Source organism: Hemibagrus wyckioides, linkage group LG05 (assembly GCF_019097595.1).
Source record: "Hemibagrus wyckioides isolate EC202008001 linkage group LG05, SWU_Hwy_1.0, whole genome shotgun sequence".
NCBI classification, from domain to species: Eukaryota; Metazoa; Chordata; class Actinopteri; order Siluriformes; family Bagridae; genus Hemibagrus; species Hemibagrus wyckioides.
The window spans coordinates 16659001-16678201 of NC_080714.1; the positions used below are offsets into that span (position 1 = coordinate 16659001).

The following is a 19201-nucleotide window of genomic DNA, read 5'->3' on the forward strand; positions in this document are numbered from 1 at the left end:
TCTTATCTAATCACTTTAACTTCAACTACAGAAAAGCACAAGAACACTAATTATCCAGAGGGTGCATTTTTTTTTTTTTTTGACATCCTCCTGGTGACTTTAAAATGTTTAAATTGTGGCACAAAATTCTGCAGGTCTCACACAGAGAGAGAGAGAGAGAGAGAGAGAGAGAGAGAGAGAGAGAGATAGATAGATAGATAGACAGATAGACAGATAGATAGATAGATAGATAGATAGATAGATAGATAGATAGATAGATAGATAGATAGACACAAATGTACATATATATATATCATAATCATCTAGTATCTACCATGTCTTTAAAAATGTGTATCTCTGGCTCATACTGTTTGGGTGTCTATGTGGTCAACAAAATCCTCTTTATTGAAACACACACAACTCTTCTAAATGTACAATCTTTTCCAGCTGGGACAATATAAACAATATGTTATTTTTTTGACTCTGAGGACTTTTTTTTTTTTTATCTCTGACAGTACCTTATACCTTACGTCTATATGCTATATTAAAATGTGCTCAGTTTGATGGTAGTGACCTAGGCGTAAGTGGTACCCGAAAACCTAAAAAGCAGTTTCCTCTGAATGAATGATCGACGTCTCATCGAAATGCATTACTGTTATTTATGTCATCAACCTACTGGAAGCTGTGTCACTTCCTAGTGTTATAGGAAATAGAGCTCACTTTTCGGAGTATTTCAGGAAGCAAATAAATTAAACTGAATGTCATCTTTTTTTCCGAAATAAAATAGCTAGTTATATGAATTATGTATTTAAAAGCAGACAGACAAACAAAACAGAATTTTTAAAAGAAGTGAGCTGCCAGTATGTGTGTTACGTCATTCCGCTGTGAGTAAGGTCCCGGATGGAGCTGGGGGAAGTGAACAGGGCTGCACAATAACTCAAGGCTGGAAAGTGTAGGAAAAAAATCTTATAAGAACACGCCGCGAAACGGAATTGGACTAACATTAAAAAACGTGAACTTTATTATAACCACAGCCACCCTCCGGACCGGAGTATTGTATATTTCAGGTGCTTGTGTTTGGTAGAATCTGGCGGTGGAACTTGCTGAGGATTTGTGCCGTGAAAAATAACGTTACAGCAGCTAATAGCGCCAGCAGCCGAAGAAGGAAACACTGACTCGGAATAACGCTGAAAAACCCCAGTAGTGTTCAAGACTCTTGGTGATTATAGAGGCTCGGTTGATGAATTATGTCTACCACCAGTATTGATCCTCAGGTAGGCCTTACTATTTAGGTATATTTGCTGGAGGAATATCTGGTTAGATCCATAGTTACTTGCTCTGAGCGCAGGTAAGCTAAGGCCTTGGCTTGGACCTCGGAGCAGAAACCGGGAATGTGCTTCTTTCCAGTCTTAGCGTTAGCTAATGGCTATTGCGGATATGCTGTTCGCAAATTAGCCACATAGCTTGCCTGCTTTTTGGTCTTGTGGACCTTAGTGAAATGAGAAATACCAAGTTTGCTGCATCGTTTCTATCAATCTCTTAAGAAACTGTCAGGAGAAGGCTCATAAGGGGAGACACGAAACAGAAGTTAATTTACAGTAAAACTAGCTAACCGAGCTAACCAGTGCTGCTCTTTAGTTACGTACATTAGCTAGTGTTATGGATTTGGACTCGTTTGAAATTGTTGGCCGGCTAAGTAGAACTGCACATGATTAGCTCCTGACGATTTAGCCAGTTGCATGGTTCTTGGTTATTGGATTTAACTTGATGTGTGTTTGTTTTTTCTCCGCATCTCTCCCATGTTGTCTGCGCCAACGGATCCTCAAGACATCGAAAGGACAAGATGCTAAAGGTAAGTTAACACGACCAGCGTTAATATTTAGCTGTCAAATAAGGACCGGTCAGTGTAGCAAAGGGTAAACGAAGCTAGCTGTGGGTAAGGAGGCCGAACATCACCGTCGCCGTTAGGTCTGTTTGTGAAATAAGACGCTTAAATTTCACCTGGCCTAGCGGGAAATTCTACATATTTCTTTCATGATAATACTGGCGAAATCGCTGCTTTTGACACCAGCTCTTACACAGTAATGGTTTTTCGGACCATCAACAAGAAGTCGAGGTCTACGTTATATTCATTATGAATGCTTTGACTGCGATCTTATAACCCTCGTTAGATTGAGTGAAGCAAGCATGCACAAAAATCTACTTTGCCACCTGTGGTATTTACACGAATTGACCATTTTATCAGGTAAACCTACCATATAAGTGCACTGTTAGGTATATAGTTAAGGTATGTATCTGTTATGTACAATTAGTAGTAGGAACACGGACATGATGATGGCATTTCAGCGTGTGTTGCATTGGTACAAGTGTTTCCTCAACCCACTAATGTGGTGTCGAAAAATCCAAGCAAATCTTCTGTACCTAGAATGTGCCAACTAACAGCTTTAATGCTATCCTGTGAGACTAGGATATATGATGATTATAAGGTTTGTTTTTCTTTAATTGTGCACATACAAAGTGGACCAACATGATATCGGATAAAATTGTGGGTATCTGTGGTCCATTGTAGCTTACTGGTGCTCACTTTCCAATGATGGACACAGCAGAGGTTGTCATATATAGTAATAGATGGGCAACAGTCACTGAGTGCCACTCAAGTGCATTCATGCACTCCATTCAAATCCATTCTAGCACAGGCCTAGCTAGAATATTAGACTTGGAGGGAAGTTATTTTCAATATGTTAATCATCATCCATTGTCTTGCTATTTAAATTGGTAAACCTACAAATGCATGTTATTTTTTATATCACAGCTCACGTTTAGTGCATATTGCTCATAGCAATTCAGCAGCTGGCAGTTCTTTCCCAAGTCCGTCATGTCTAGTAGTCACTGAGATAAATTGTGGGACAGACTTGTAATCACAGCAAATATGCAATGCACACAGGTTATTCATATCCAGGTAAATAGTTACTTTCTTGACATTTAACCTTTCAAATGAGCCAGCTTTTTTTAAAGAAAGGTTTTGATTTAAATAATAGGGTGTAGGTGAGGGCTTTAAAAAGCACAGTTTGGTAATGCAGAGATGATTCTGTATTAGGTTGGAAGTTATAAAACATATGAAAAAGAGTAGAAAGGTGCCTTTGCTCCATTCTTTAAATGAGAGAACAGCTGGTAATTAGCATGGTTTAGTGAAGTTTAGCGAGTGTTCTGAATCTAAGATACACTATTTTGCCAAAATTTTTGGGACGACCCTCCAAATCATTGACTTTAGGGTTTGGGCTTGGTTCCTTAGTTCCAGTGAAAGGAACTCTTAATGCTTCAGCATACCAAGACATTTAGGCAGTTCCAACATGACTGTACACCAGTGCACAAAGCAAGGTCCATAAAGACATTTGGTGAGAGTTTGGTGTGGAGGAACTTGACTGGCCTGCACAGAATCCAGACATCAACCTTTGTGATGAATTAGAGCGGAGAATGTGAGCCAGACCTTCTCATCCAACATCAGTGCCTGACCTCACAAATGCACATCTAGAGGAATGGTCAAAAAATCCCATAAACGCACTCCTAAACCTTCCCAGAAGAGTTGAAACTGTTAAAGCTGCAAATGGCAGGCCAAATCCATGTTATATTCATGTGCATGTGAAGGCAGATGTCCCAGTTTTGGAATGTCTCCAAAGTGTCCAAGCCTAACCCCTAAATTCAGTGATTTGGAGGGGTGTCCCAAAGCTTTTGCCAATATAGTGTAAGTGTTCTGAATTATGTTATTTTGGACCTCAATACAGGCTACAAAGTAGGAAAACCACATTTGCCGCAATGTATGTCTTTTTGGTTCACACTCAGAACAGTGAACTGTTTAGTCAATATTTTATATTTAATAAGCAAATATTTGTGTAAGTGTATGAGTAAGTTATTTAAAGTGTTACTTTGTTTACTGCTGGTGCTGTGGATTTTACAACTTGCTGAACCCAGGGTTAAGGAGAACAACCCGAGCTGATGAGTAGGAATTCCAGATTGAGTGGAAATTTTCTTTGTTTTGTTTTGTTTTGTTTTGTTTTTTTAAGTCAGATATTCTGAGTTATGAGTTTGAGTTTTAATCAAATGCAGAATTAGTTTGTGCTTCAAAGCTGCATGAGTGGAAGTTCAGCAGATTGGTTGTTGCTGATGCACACTGGGGAAGACCTGCTACACTGCTAGTGGTTATGATTTATTTATTCTCTCTCTCGGCTTGGCTTTTTATTTTTTTCTTAACAGACTAAAGCCCTTTTGGAATGGATTAGTTTAACATAGGGAGGTGTGGTAATGTAATTATTGCTAGTGTATCTCTGGGATTGTTGTCTCATTTGAAGTATTTGTCAGCAGTTATTCTCCATGTTCACATCTGAAAAGATTACACACTTTTACCTACCTGCAGAAATAACCTTGGTAAAATATATCCAATCTAAATCAATATCCTAATGTACATTATATTCTTTGGTTAAAAAAAAAAAAAATTTGCACTCCAGATGGAATAAGATTGCATACCAGATAGAAATGTGGTCACAATAGGTGGAGGAAAAACGTGAAATGCAAAACACAAACGGTGTTGCTTTTCATTGGTGGCATGGGGATGTGTCTCAGCGAAAAGCAAAAACTATTATGCTGATTGATATCTTCAGTAGAAAAAAAAATCAGGAGAGGTTTGTTTGTTTGTAAATATAATTAAACACTTCATTAGAGAAGGTAAATGTAATTCCTTGTTGCATTGCATTTCACTTTCATTTATGTGAAACAGTTTTGCACACCAAATATGCAATCACTATCCAGTCACAGTCCTAAGCTATATTCTGGGCTAGTTGTGCTGCCATCCATATTAAAGGATGCTATATAGCACATAGTTTCCTCATTTTTGCTGAATTTTTTATTGAACCCTCAATCTTATACAATAAACCTTTTTTTTTTTCTTTTTTTTTTTAGGTTTTAGGATTGTGTCCTTAGACTCACTTTTATGAATATAATCAACATTCATCAGTTATTAACAGTTACTCCTGCTGTATTTTCACTTATATAGATGACTGTAATTGCAGTTTGCAGTTAACAATAGAATGGATAAAAGTGATACCATAAGACTGCATGCCAGAGTCGAAATATACACTATATTGCCAAAAGTATTCGCTCACCTGCCTTGACTCGCATATGAACTTAAGTGACATCCCATTCCTAATCCATAGGGTTCAATATGACGTCGGTCCACCCTTTGCAGCTATAACAGCTTCAACTCTTCTGGGAAGGCTGTCCACAAGGTTTAGGAGTGTGTTTATGGGAATTTTTGACCATTCTTCCAGAAGCGCATTTGTGAGGTCACACACTGATGTTGGACGAGAAGGCCTGGCTCTCAGTCTCCGCTCTAATTCATCCCAAAGGTGTTCTATCGGGTTGAGGTCAGGACTCTGTGCAGGCCAGTCAAGTTCATCCACACCAGACTCTGTTATCCATGTCTTTATGGACCTTGCTTTGTGCACTGGTGCACAGTCATGTTGGAACAGGAAGGGGCCAGCTCCAAACTGTTCCCACAAAGTTGGGAGCATGGAATTGTCCAAAATGTCTTGGTATGCTGAAGCATTCAGAGTTCCTTTCACTGGAACTAAGGGGCCAAGCCCAGCTCCTGAAAAACAACCCCACACCATAATCCCCCCTCCACCAACTTTACACTTGGCACAATGCAGTCAGACAAGTACCGTTCTCCTGGCAACCGCCAAACCCAGACTTGTCCATCAGATTGCCAGATGGAGAAGCGCGATTCGTCACTCCAGAGAACGCGTCTCCACTGCTCTAGAGTCCAGTGGCGGCGTGCTTTACACCACTGCATCCGACGCTTTGCATTGCACTTGGTGATGTATGGCTTGGATGCAGCTGCTCGGCCATGGAAACCCATTCCATGAAGCTCTCTGCGCACTGTTCTTGAGCTAATCTGAAGGCCACATGAAGTTTGGAGGTCTGTAGCGATTGACTCTGCAGAAAGTTGGTGACCTCTTCGCACTATGCGCCTCAGCATCCGCTGACCCCGCTCCGTCAGTTTACGTGGCCTACCACTTCGTGGCTGAGTTGCTGTCGTTCCCAAACACTTCCACGTTCTTATAATACAGCTGACAGTTGACTGTGGAATATATAGGAGCGAGGAAATTTCACGACTGGATTTGTTGTACAGGTGGCATCCTATCACAGTTCCATGCTGGAATTCACTGAGCTCCTGAGAGCGACCCATTCTTTCACAAATGTTTGTAAAAACAGTCTGCATGCCTCGGTGCTTGATTTTATACACCTGTGGCCATGGAAGTGATTGAAACACCTGATTCTGATTATTTGGATGGGTGAGCGAATACTTTTGGCAATATAGTGTACCTGTCCAGCAGGTTTATATATTGAGCGGTAAAATGTTTGCAGTTCAGTGCCGGGTATTTCAGAACATACACTTGCCATCGTACGGTAGCATAAAGATATTAGATATTATAATATTTTACCGTCATTGCGATTATCACAAGCTTTATATCTTAAATCGAAAGCTGAGCTCTTGGACTTAAGTGTATTAATGATTTTACAAAAGCAAGACTATAGGGGTTATATATTTTATTATTATTTTTATTAGATTTGAAAGCTGCATGAGAGAATTGACTTGTAATAAAGAATACAGGTAATACTAAACATTTTGTAGAATACTACATGAAAATAAGATTTGAGGTGTAGCTATTATGTCTGTTGCAGATATCTTGTCATATCATGCTCTTGTCATGTACTAGCATATGCTGTGCTAATGTCTCTGGCCTACCTAAATAACTGTATCCTGTATACAAAAAATTTGTATACAGGATGCACATGGCATCCATCTTGAATGTGCGTATTTAGGAGCAAATCTAATCCCGTCCTTAAAACCCTTAGAAATACAAATTATTAGTATTTTTTTAGATGATCCGCTTTGATCACAGGTCTCGGTTTAATACAGTCTAAAGGGACTGAAATGGCATTCAAAGTGTCATTACATATCATTGGCAACAGGAGATATTCATTTGGATTGCTTTTATGTGACATTCTGCCAAATTGAAAATATGTTGTGTGACATTAGAGCTTTTTATTCTTAGTGGGGATTAAGACACTTGCTTACTACATCAGTTCGGTTCGTAATACTGGCATTGACGCACTCTGTATTGTCTTCTTCAAAGATGGCATTTTAAATGAAGGTGTCCAAATATTAGCGGCATCTCTACTATAAGAGTAAATGCATGAGCTGGCAGTTTGATGGCTTATTTACTATCAGGTTGTTTATCTTTCTTGACTCAACTATGACAAATTTGTGTAGAAAATGTATGGGAGGCCAGACAAAAAAAAAAAAAAAAAACACATTTCAACACAGTGAATGCACAGTTTACATTTACAGAATAATGCTGCTGCTAAGCCCCTTCTCTTCTGTGTGCTCTCTCTCTCTCTCTCTCTCTCTCTCTCTCTCTCACTCTCTCACTCTCTCTCTCTCTCTCTCACTCTCTCTCTCTCTCTCTCTCTCTCACACTCTCTCTCTCTCTCTCTCTCTCTCTCTCTCTCTCTCTCACTCTCTCTCTCTCTCTCACTCTCTCTCTCTCTCTCTCTCTCTCTGTCTGTCTCTCTCTCTCTCTCTCTCTCTCTCTCTCTCTCTCTCACACTCTCTCTCTCTCTCTCTCAATTTATCAATTTATTTATATTGATTTTATTGTGTTACCCAGTATATTATGAATACAATAAAAGATACTATTGCCCTATAAAGACTCTTTTGAGCCACTCATCAATATACGTCAGTGCCACCCATGCTTGGGTAACGTTGTAATTTGTTTAATTTAGGTTTGTTTGTGACGCTTTTTCTGTCTTTTTTTTTTTATTATTATTTTATTTTATTTATTTATTTATTTTTTTCCCAGTGCAAAATGGCTCACTCCACCAAAAGGAAACAGTCCATGACAACGACTTTGAACCTTACCTCACTGGCCAGTCTAATCCGGTGAGGAAATTTTGTGTGTATGCTTGTTTTCTGAATGTACTTAAAATGTGTAAAAGCGAAATGAAATTGTTTTCTACAGGGCACTCTAATCTTGAAATATTCCCTGAAAACTTGCCCTGGGTCATAACCTTCTCTCCAGCATGTGTATGAATCAGCTTAGTCACTTCACCTAATCTTACACTTTAAATTTCTGTTTCTAGAACTCTTCACATATATAAATGTAGAAAGAAAAAAATCTTGACTTTGATTTATCATCTTTACCCATATTAGCTGAGAAGCAGATTCAGTTAGGAGCTGAGAAGTCAATATCTGATCTAATCATCTTATATTTTAGTTTATTATTATTATGACATTTATTTTGTTGCTGGTGAAGTGGTCATCATTCTTACCTATTATGTTATCATTTTTATTACAAAGTTCAAACTACATCCTTTCTGCATTCCAGAACAACAGCTATCAATCCATGACTGACCCCTACTTGTCAAGCTACTATGCGCCATCCATTGGGTTTCCCTACCCCCTTAGTGAAGCTCCCTGGTCAACTGGCGGTGACCCTCCAATCCCTTATCTTGCTCCCTATGCTCCTCTCAGCAACGGAGACCACCATTTTATGCATGACACTGTGTTTGGACAGCCAGGGGGATTGGGTAGCAGCATCTACCCCCACCGGTTTAACTTTTTCCCAGAGAATCCTGCCTTCTCTGCCTGGGGCACCAGTGGCTCTCAGGGCCAGCAGACTCAAAGCTCAGCCTATGGGGGCAGCTACAGCTACCCACCCAGCTCTCTGGGTGGCACGCTTGTGCCTGACGGGCAGACAGGTTTCCACAGTGACACCTTGAACAAGGCACCAGGTATGAACAGTCTGGAGCAGGGCATGCTGGGGCTAAAGATTGGCGGTGACGTTGTCACCGGGACTGGCTCAGCTGTCAAGACTGTTGGTTCGGTCATTGGTGCCAGCGGTGCAGTAGCCACTGGCAATGGTGGAACCCCTGTAGGTATGCCAGCCCCCAAACCCACCTCGTGGGCAGCCATTGCAAGTAAGCCAGCCAAAGCGCAGCAGTTAAAGGTCAAAAGCAAAGCTGGGATGCCTGTGGCAGGAGGTGCACCACCACCACCACCCATCAAACACAACATGGACATTGGTACCTGGGACAACAAGGGGGCCAAAGTGGCATCGCCTTTGCCTCCCCAGCAGCAGCAACAGCAGCTGCCTTCTCTATCACATGGTCACTTGCCCCCTCACCCTCAGCCACCCATGCCCTCAGCCCAGTCCCTGGCACAGCATATGGCACTGCAGGGTCCACCTCCTCCTGCTCCTCCTCAGCCATACCAGAATCATACACCGGCTCCAGCCCCTCAGACACGGTGGATAGCACCACGTAATCGGAACCCAGGTTATGGTGGAGGGGGTAGCATGGATAGCACTGGTCCTTCCACTGGTGGCGGATTGGGCAACGGTGGAGGAGGAGGAGTGATGGGCACTAGCTCTAGCTCCAACATGGGCTCAGGAGATCCACACCCGTTGCTGGAGAAGCTGCGTGCCTCGCATAGCTACAACCCCAAGGACTTTGACTGGAACCTGAAGCATGGCCGTGTTTTCATCATCAAGAGCTACTCAGAAGATGACATCCACCGTTCAATTAAGTACTCCATCTGGTGCAGCACAGAGCACGGCAATAAGAGGCTGGACGCAGCGTTCCGTGCCCTCAACGGCCGGGGCCCTGTCTACCTGCTGTTCAGCGTAAATGGCAGTGGGCACTTCTGTGGCGTGGCCGAGATGCGCTCACCGGTAGACTACGGCACTAGTGCCGGTGTCTGGGCACAGGACAAGTGGAAGGGCAAATTCGATGTGGACTGGCTCTTTGTCAAGGATGTGCCCAACAGCCAGTTGCGCCATATTCGCTTGGAGAACAATGACAACAAACCTGTGACCAACTCGCGTGACACCCAGGAGGTACCACTGGAGAAGGCCAAACAGGTGCTGAAGATCATCGCCACCTACAAGCACACCACATCCATCTTCGATGATTTCTCACACTATGAGAAACGACAGGAGGAGGAAGAGGTGGTGAGAAAGGTAATGCATCGTGATTGTCTTTCTAATTTTAGTGTTGTTTGTATATGCATTATATACACAACACAGTGAACATGACATTTGTTGTTGTTTTTTTTTTTAAATATATGGTATTTATTGTGCATGGTTTTATTTAGCATTTACTAAATTAGAATTTAGAATAGAACTCGTTCTAATGAGGACAGCAGTTAAATCACAATCTACGCTTAATTGTACAGGTTAGAAAAAGTGCATGTGCATAATGTTTTAATTTTTATGTGGGAAGTCATGAATAAACAAACAGATGGCATACAGCCAGTATAACCACTATAACATAATTTGATCATTTCATGCAAAACTGCCAACCTTATTCATGTATTTTCTGTGGAAACTCTGCATTATAACATTGAACTACCACAAGTTATTACTCACCGTTACACAAAGAATGACTTCTTTTTTTCACCCAATAAAAATGGATGATGAGCAGAATTCATGTGAATATTGAAGGTCTGACAGTAGAGCAGGTGTTTTGAATCTCTGACATTTAACAGATACCATTCCCTTCATTTTACTTTTAGTCATCTCTCCTCTCAGTTTTCCACTTGTTTTCCAAAAGATGCTGGATTGCATGGCTATATGCATGAGCGGGTTTAGCTGAGACACATGTCTTCAGTAATTAGGATGGGGCCCTGCTAATTAGTGTCAAGGGCCTTGCTCAAGGGCCCAGCATTGGCAGTGCTGGGATATGAGCTTAGGATCTTCCAATCAGCAGTTCTGACTGCTGAGCCTCTTCTGTCCCTAGATAGGGTCTTACCTTATGCAAGTGATTTGTGAATGAACTGTATAAAAAATGTAGAGTTTTAAACCCACTGCCAGAACTATACTATTGTTATTCTTCAAGGTTGGCAGGTCAGTTTTGTTTTTGTTATTATTATTATTATTATTATTATTATTATTATTATTATTATTATTATTATTATTATTATAGCACAATGGTCACTGCCATTTTTTCCTGTTTGTTAAATATGAACTCCACACAAAGCAAAATTAATTTCTACGAAAAGCAAATTATTCTGTGTGCTCTTGTTAATTGACATCTCAAAGACATTTAGAAGAATTGGACCAAACAAGTCTATTAAAAATAATGCAATACTAGATGAAAACATAGGATTAGTAAACAGAAGAATTTTGAAAACAAATTTTGTTTTATTTTGGACGATATATTGGTACTTACCTGTGAAATGTGTTTCAAAATGCTCATTTTATTGCCTTGTTTGTTATAAAACAGTGTTTGAATTTAACACACCTCTAAAGTAAGAGTCAACCTAAAATACATTGCACCAAAGGATCAGTAGATACTGAGTCTGGATCAGTAAATACTGAGTGTATGACATGAGACGTAGCTCAATGAAAGCAATGATGGAAAGAACATACATCCCAAACAGTTTCACATCGACAGATCATGGAACCTGCCCGCCAGGGTTGTTTTGGCCCTGACCTGCCCCCATTTCATCGTCCAGATGCACAATCAGTATGCGGATGTTTATATGAACAATGCTGTGAATGTGTTTGAGTGTTGAAGGTTCAGAATGAACCCCGTGCAATGCAGAGTGTTCTGTGGATGTTTTAAATGTATATCTTTATTTATTTTTATTTTTTTAAACATATATTTTCTAAAGTTTTATGGTTTGTTATAATAGCTGCTGCATTAAGTTGAGCTGCATACAAAAGATGCTTTTTGCCCCCCCCACCTTCTTTTCTGAGACGCATTGTGTCAGTAATGCAATTTACATTTTCTTCATTTCTTTATTGACAGAACTATGAACCTACTTCATCCCAGAATCGATCACGCCTGGATCAGGTAAACAGTTTAAATTGGGGGTTGTAGGGGGAAAACTGTGGACCTTCGATGGTGGAACACGGATATCTTGTATTGGTCATGCAGTGCAAGAGCCATGATCTAATGAAACATGTATGGCAGCCATCACCTTTGAACACCTTCCATCTTTTTTCCTTCTTCCAGGAACGCCAAAATCGAAGTAAACAATAGAAGACTGCACCTCATCCCAATAGCTTGATCAACTGTTTTAGGACTGACCATTTGAAAATGAAATTTAAAAACAGGACACAAGAAGAAATTTTAAAAAGAAAAAAAAAAAATAAACAGTTGTCTATTTAATTTTGGGGACTTGGGCCAGCATCAAACTCAAGGCTCTGCCCTACTGGTTCTGGTTCCAGCTCCGTTGGAGATGAAATCAATTAGCGCCTATCAAATAATGGCACCGTGATCATCTTTGTCTCTCTTTTGTCATTTGGTTTGGTTTTTACACACCTCCCTCCCTCCTTCCTTGCATAACCAACTTTGGCCAACAGTTATCTGCACTTTTTTCCCTTTATTTCTTTGTTGTTGTTTTTTTCTTTCAAACTGTACCTGCCACTGGCTATGAGAGTCCAAGTGAGTCAGTGACTGTTAAAAGCCCATGATATGTGTTTGTAAGTATGTGTTGACATGGTGGTTGGTAAGATGAGGAAGAGACTAATCTGGAAGCGCCGTAAACTCCTCCCCAGCATCAGTCACTGTACTTGGCCAGTTGAATTTTGTACAATCAAGATGTGCATCTTTATTGTTGGTTGTAGGGATCTGAAAGGGGTTGACTAAGGAGTACATGTGCCACTGCGTAAAAGGGACAGAGAAATGTGTCTTGATAAATGATGATAATGTTGCTGTAAAAGAAAACTATATTTTTGAATTATGTAACACTCAGCTTACATTTTTTTTTTTTTTTTTTTTGTGGTAAGTCATATTGGTCACAAGACATTGCTTTTCATTTACTTTTCATGCTCGGAGCCTTAACATTTTAAAGCTATTTTGTCATCAAAACCGTTAAATAATTGCTGTACTATACCTCAACAGCATAATCAGGGAAAAGACGTCCCGTGCACCCTCAACCCAAGGGAAGTCAACATCATCACTGGCTGAAGCGAAGAGGAAAAATATTGTCTGAGTTATGGTTCTGAGCGAAGTGCTATGATATTTGTTTTACTCTGCGTATGGTTCGAAGCAGCATTCTAACTGTACTATTCCACTGATGTCCAGCAGAGGTTGTTATTTCTTTGCTCAAGCCAATTTAAGAGAAATGTAGCATTCACTGCTTACTGAAATCAGTTTAGGTGCATCACTTCCAGTATGTTTGTTTCTCATACTTTCTTAACAGAATTCAGTTTATGGATCTTTTCTTCCCCTCATCCTGAGTATAATGCTAAGCTTTAATGTAGGAGCATATAATAACTGAGAACGCCTCAAATGTGTAACCTGAAAAATTAATGTTACTGATTTACTGTTAAAAGTAGAAAAAAATGAAACAAAAAAAGAGTATACGGTTTCTGTGCGTGATTTTTTTAGGACCTGCTTGCTGTTGTGCGTGTGTTTGTGCGTGAAAGAGGGAGTCTATCATGTGAGGAATTGAGATTTATATAATCATATAACAAATGATTTATGAGAATATATGAAATACTAAAAAAAAAATTACAAGGCAAACATTTTAGTCACCCCTGAAATGAATATGCATTGTATGGAAGGTCACTATCTATCACGTTCTTAGATTTGATCATGGTCATTATTAAAATAATACTATATGTTGTAACTGGTGTTTGAAGGTCTTGTTTTTACTGATTTGTCATTTGTAGGAGTTCGTCATCTCTCTTCTCTTTTTCTGAACTGACCGGCGTGTGATGTGATCGTGTTCGAAAGCATCTAAATCAGTGTGCATCTTTAAATGCTACGTACAAATGCATTTTCCCTAAAGCAGCACTGAGGTCATTAAGTGTATGTAAATTAAACTTTAATGCAGTAACAGTTTGACCAGTAGAGCATTACTCTGCCCTGTCAGGAAGAGGAAATACATTCCATCAGCCTTTCTGAAATAATACAGTATGTACCTTATTAGTGCCTTAAAAATGAATCAGATCTGTAGTCTGGTAATAAAACATGAAATGTCATAGTGGTCAGTCAGTGCTGAATAAATAAGGTCAGGTTAGCAGGACTGCGTCAGTTTTTATTTCAATTTAAGCTACATTAGCACATCATCCCTTTTTAATATGCAGTCATGTCCAGAATTAATGGCAGACACAGATTTTTAACATAACAGCACTAAGGCTTCTATAATGATTCATGGGATTAGAAAATACGAACTAAAAAATTATCCTGGACTACTCTTTTTTTGCCTCAACCCCCAGGTTTCATTTTTATTTGATTTTGGGGAATGAAACTACCATGTCAGTAGATTGCTTTTTGTGGTCATTTAACATTTTTCTGTGGATTTGGGGGTATGTTCCTGATCTTTGTCCTGCTGAAAGATCCAACCACAACCTAGGTTTTCATTTAAAATCTGGTATTATGTGACCTACCAAGGGTCCGAGTGCCTCTGGAATAAACCGGCCCTTCCACCATAGTTAACATGACATTTTTAGTATGAACAATTATCCTTATTTGTGCAGTGTTCCAGTAGATGCCATATATGTGTCAGATTTTAGAACTGGACATTGGATATCTTGAAAATTTTCAACCTTAATTCCTAGAGAAATATGTGGCTCTCTAAAATCCACCCCCACTGTCTGTAGGGCAATATATATTTGTGTCTTCATGTTCCAGAAAGGTTTGTTTTCCTGTCAATGCACAGGTTGAAAAAGCAGTTGTATAGCCATTCACCAAGTTGACCACACTTTTATATTATTTTACTGGCATATTCTCTAATCTTGCCCATATTGCTGATTATAAGTGATGAAAGGAATTATTTATACTCCGTGAAACAGGAAGTCATGGACCACTTGAAGGGTTCATTCAGGTGAATTTATAAAGTAAAATATAAGTAGGAACAAATGTCAGTTTACTCTGTTCATAATGTTTCATAAGGGTGCCAATAATTATGAAACACTATTATTATTATTATTATTATTATTATTTAAATCTAGAGGTTTTTTGAGGTTAGGTTACTTTATATTCCTATTATATTTTAGCATGAGATTTCGATACCAGGGGTGCCAGTAATTCTGGAGCATCCTGTAGGGCAAATTAATAAAAAAATATATATATATAAATAAAACCTTTAAAAAAGATGAATTTATTCCCCAAATCGAACAAAATATTATAAATGAAAAATGTCAAGTTTTTTTTTCTACTGCATTGTATGCAGTCCGATTGCAGTACAAATGCTATATTTATTGTCCTCCTAGATATTAGCAGGTTCCACTTTCAAGCCATAGCGGCCTGTCTGAGCATGTTATCCTGGAAATTGTCTCTTTCCTCTCTTTTTTTTAGTTTAATATGCCATATTCTCTTTTTTCTTCATCTCTTTAAGCACCTTTGAATCTGTGAGGTGTTGAAGCAATATAAACCAGAGAGCTGACAGAGGAACAATGAAGCAGTCGATCATGTAGCTTACTAAGCTAATACTGCGGAGTTGCCATTATCCAAACACTGACCTTGTGTGCTATTCTGTTAATAGACATCAATTACCATCCGTATAGATTGCTGTATACGTAAAGTGAAGCGACAAACCAACTCAAAATGTTTGAGGCATTTTATTTATTTCACATTTCTCTGTGCGACCTCTAGCATGTTACGACCAACAAGAAGGTCACAGGCTTTCCAATGAGACAAGTGAATCCAAAAGACAAAGGAAAGTACACGGGAATTAGACAGGGCGACAGTCATTTAGGACATTATATATTTTTTTTAAAGAAAAGAAAAGAAAAGGACACTAGTATTATATGACACTGACGTGCTGGGAGGATGTTCAATTAATTATTTTATTTAAAAGAAGACCTTGATAGTATGACATCAGTGTGCTGAAGGATAGCGAATACATGCAGAAATCTTTTAACTTTTTTATCTGGAAAGGTACAAAAGCAAAATAAAAGCCAGACATTTCTGCGTTTGTTATTCATTAATGTATTATTATTATTATTATTATTATTATTGCAATTACAATGCATTTTCAGGATGTAGCATTATTTTATTAAATCTATTCGCCCTATACACGTATATTCCCTACACACGATGACAAAATCATACAAAATACCAGAAGTCTTTTTTCGTTGCCTTCTAATGGACGCGCTCGTCATTATCTAGCCATTTACAGTAAACCTAATCTCAGGCCATTTAACACAGAGCTATAGGCTAAAGCTCAACCATCTGATGCTCATTAGCCATCTGATGCTCTATGACACGTTTACTGTAATGTGAGCAGACTTTAAGAGCGAGGCTTTCAAATGGAGGAGGGGCTCTAGCTATCAAAGTTGCTATTTCTATCATGCATCTGCCTCACACCGCTCTTGGGCAACCAGCAAAAAAATCGGGGGGAAAAATGGGGGGGGGACCTGCTGCCGTAAACGTGTAGGCTGAGCGCATGTAAATTCGTGGCGCTGTAATTTCTACATCTCTCTCGCTGCCTTCCGCTCATTCCTGCCCAGAACATCTCAGATGAATCCCGCAGTTTTCGAGGAGCCTCTCTTGGCATTCACCGCGTGCCTTAATTGTATCGGATATTAAATCAAGGTCCGCCGTGAACACGCAGAGTTGGAGCCCGGGGTCGACAGGAGAAGCTGCAATCTGCCGCATTAAATCGCTGACGATTAACAATCCCTCCGTATCACTGCTCGTTCATGTCCGATGCACACAGCGCAGCCTTAAACCGTCGATTGCAGGCGCATTGTAGTAAAGCAGGCCGTCGGCCTTTTCTTATTGACTGTTAATTCACTGAATCACTGAAATGTGCAGCTCGCATCCAAGCTGCCACCGCTATTGTCCCTCAGTCAACCAGGCTTTTTTAGACACCCCTGACCATCTCTACTGCAAAAACCTAAAATCACCGACATACCTATTCATCGATGCGTTCCACAGGCCTAAAATCGCACCTAATCTAAATAGACAATAAACATTTAAAGAAATTAAAAGGCGCGCTATCTATCCACCGTCGCATCGGAAACCTCATCATAAAAATGATTCATATAAATCTCAGTCCCGTTGATGTCGGTAGCTTGCATCCTTCTGCTCATTTAGGATGGTAAACAATTCTTTTCCTCAAATATGAAAATAAAACCTTTCAAAGCCCCTCCCCAAAATTTTATCCCAGCAAAAAAATATCATAAAAACGTCACGGCACCGAGCCGGTCCTCGAGCATCACCGTAAACAAAGGTTCCTTCGCCGTGGGTCTTTTCACTCAACCTGACCGTTTATCCCTGCATCCCGCCGGACTTGCGCACTCGATTCGAGGCGAACGGGCACAAAATGTAGCTTATTCCCTTCGTGATCACCCTGTGCCGCAACCTTCAATTCTGCTGTTTGTGCTCTGGTCCAGTGTTGCAGACATTAGCGCTTCCTTGTGCGCTCACCCTGCTCTGCTGATGATAAGGCTCGGCGCAAAGAGGATTACATTGGGACAAGGTGACGTCATGACATGGACCGAGAGTCCCTCCCCCCTCCTTCTAACCCGTTATAACCAAATCCCCATCAGGAGAATATGCCCTTGAAAATCAGCGACACTGACATTCACGGAGAAGCAAAATCACTTGATTAAAAAGAAAAACTGGAATAGTAGGTTATACAGTCTCCACATCCAAACACCACGCTGTCTTTACTGCCACTGAAACACAGGCTGCAAATAAACTAAATCAACTGGAATCAATCTGGGCTCATCAACTCTGAAAATAAGTAAAAATGAATCCTAAATAGATTCGTCAAACAGTGTTTTGATCTTAAAAAATAGCCTACGATCTGAGCATATTGCAGAGTACTGAGCTTGTAATCATATAAGCTAGGTTATGCAGCACTGATTAAACGACGCAGAGTCAACAAGAAGCAAAATGGCGCAGGCACCTGCTCATTCCTCACACTGCGACCTGATCTCATCCTTTTCCTTACACCAAATACACCATCCTCGAAATCACCGCGCCGAATATCTACAGCACTCTGTACATTTCTCCGCCGGTCAGTACTACCTTACAGTCTCATTTACATGCTAGACACTCTTACTCCGTTTATTCGGATTTTGAAGCGTCTCCATCATGGCCTTCTCCTATTCCGTTAGGAAGGTGCAGCTCGGTGAAGTGTCCGGAAATTTGCTAAAACGTGGTGCGGTTTCTTGGTTTTTTAGGGGGGACTGTCCTTTTATGGGTGATGGAGGGAGGAGCCCCCCACTTCCGTCTCTCCCTCTGCATTACAATACGGCCGCAGCTCATTCATTTCCATTCATTTGGCCGCTGTGCTGTAAGGCTCTTTGAGTGGACTGTCCGAGCGGGGGCCTCTCCATTACAACGAGCCGTGACCACAACACAGAGCTGAAGGAAAATGCAATAGCTCGCCTTTAGTCATGCAGAGAGATATGACTGAGCGGTATTGTTATTTACGAGAATTCAAGATAAAAACCCGTTAATAAGACATTAGAGAGAGAGTTTAGTTTCTGTAACAACCTCTGTTGGCCTCTTTCTGGGAAGGCCCAAGTGTTTGACCTATCAACTAACCCCCCCCCCCAACACTTTCGTAGAATTATTTGCTAATAAGCCATTCTACTGTACCTTTATTAAATGTTAGTTCATGTATTTTAATGATTTCATAAACTGACTGAATCTAGCATTCACTCCAAATCAAACAACTAAATAACACAGTGCATTTGTATTTATGCAAAAAAAAAAAATGAAAAGATGTTATTAAGAGTATCCCTTTAATATTATTCCAGGTATTATCTTCTCAATTTAAATTGGGTCAAATTGTTGACCCAGTTAGTTGAGATGACAATCCCCAGAAGTGGACATTAAATCCATTCTGGTGTTTCACTCCTACTCCCTGTCCCTTACCTCATCTCTCTCCCATCTCTTCTTGACAGACCACCCATCCACACCCCACCCCACACCCTCCCACACATGCCTTCCACCCTCTGCATCCTCTGTTCTCCAATCTTCCTCCCACGTGTGCATCTCTGAGTAGCACGAGACCCACTCTGGCCCACATGGTCTCGGATGATTGGCTCAGCTGCTTGATTCAAGTTTACTATGGCAACCATGATTCAGTCGCCCGGCAACGGCTTTTCTTTCACCCCACTAACTAGTCGAAGACCCCCCCCTTCCCCATCACCAACAGTCCACAGTGCAGCGGGTGGTGTGAGGCGTAAAG

At 40.3% G+C, this 19201-nt stretch overlaps 1 protein-coding gene across 1 annotated transcript; it reads left to right on the plus strand.

The window, feature by feature from the left end:
* The first annotated feature begins 855 nt into the window (after positions 1-855).
* ythdf1 (YTH N6-methyladenosine RNA binding protein F1) lies at positions 856-12829 on the plus strand. Its single transcript, XM_058389767.1, has 6 exons — positions 856-1253; positions 1807-1831; positions 7899-7978; positions 8424-10055; positions 11848-11892; positions 12055-12829. The coding sequence occupies exons 1-6, from the start codon at positions 1227-1229 to the stop codon at positions 12079-12081; spliced, it is 1836 nt and encodes a 611-aa protein (XP_058245750.1). The 5' UTR covers positions 856-1226; the 3' UTR covers positions 12082-12829.
* Positions 12830-19201: the final 6372 nt, after the last annotated feature.

Bases quoted from the DNA above. Each gene is read 5' to 3' on its own strand.
- ythdf1 (XM_058389767.1), top strand. From the start codon at position 1,227: ATGTCTACCACCAGTATTGATCCTCAG. The intron at 1,832-7,898 runs GTAAGTTAACAC...TTTTTTTCCCAG, and splicing joins GAAAGGACAAGATGCTAAAG to TGCAAAATGGCTCACTCCAC. The intron at 7,979-8,423 runs GTGAGGAAATTT...TCTGCATTCCAG, and splicing joins TCACTGGCCAGTCTAATCCG to AACAACAGCTATCAATCCAT.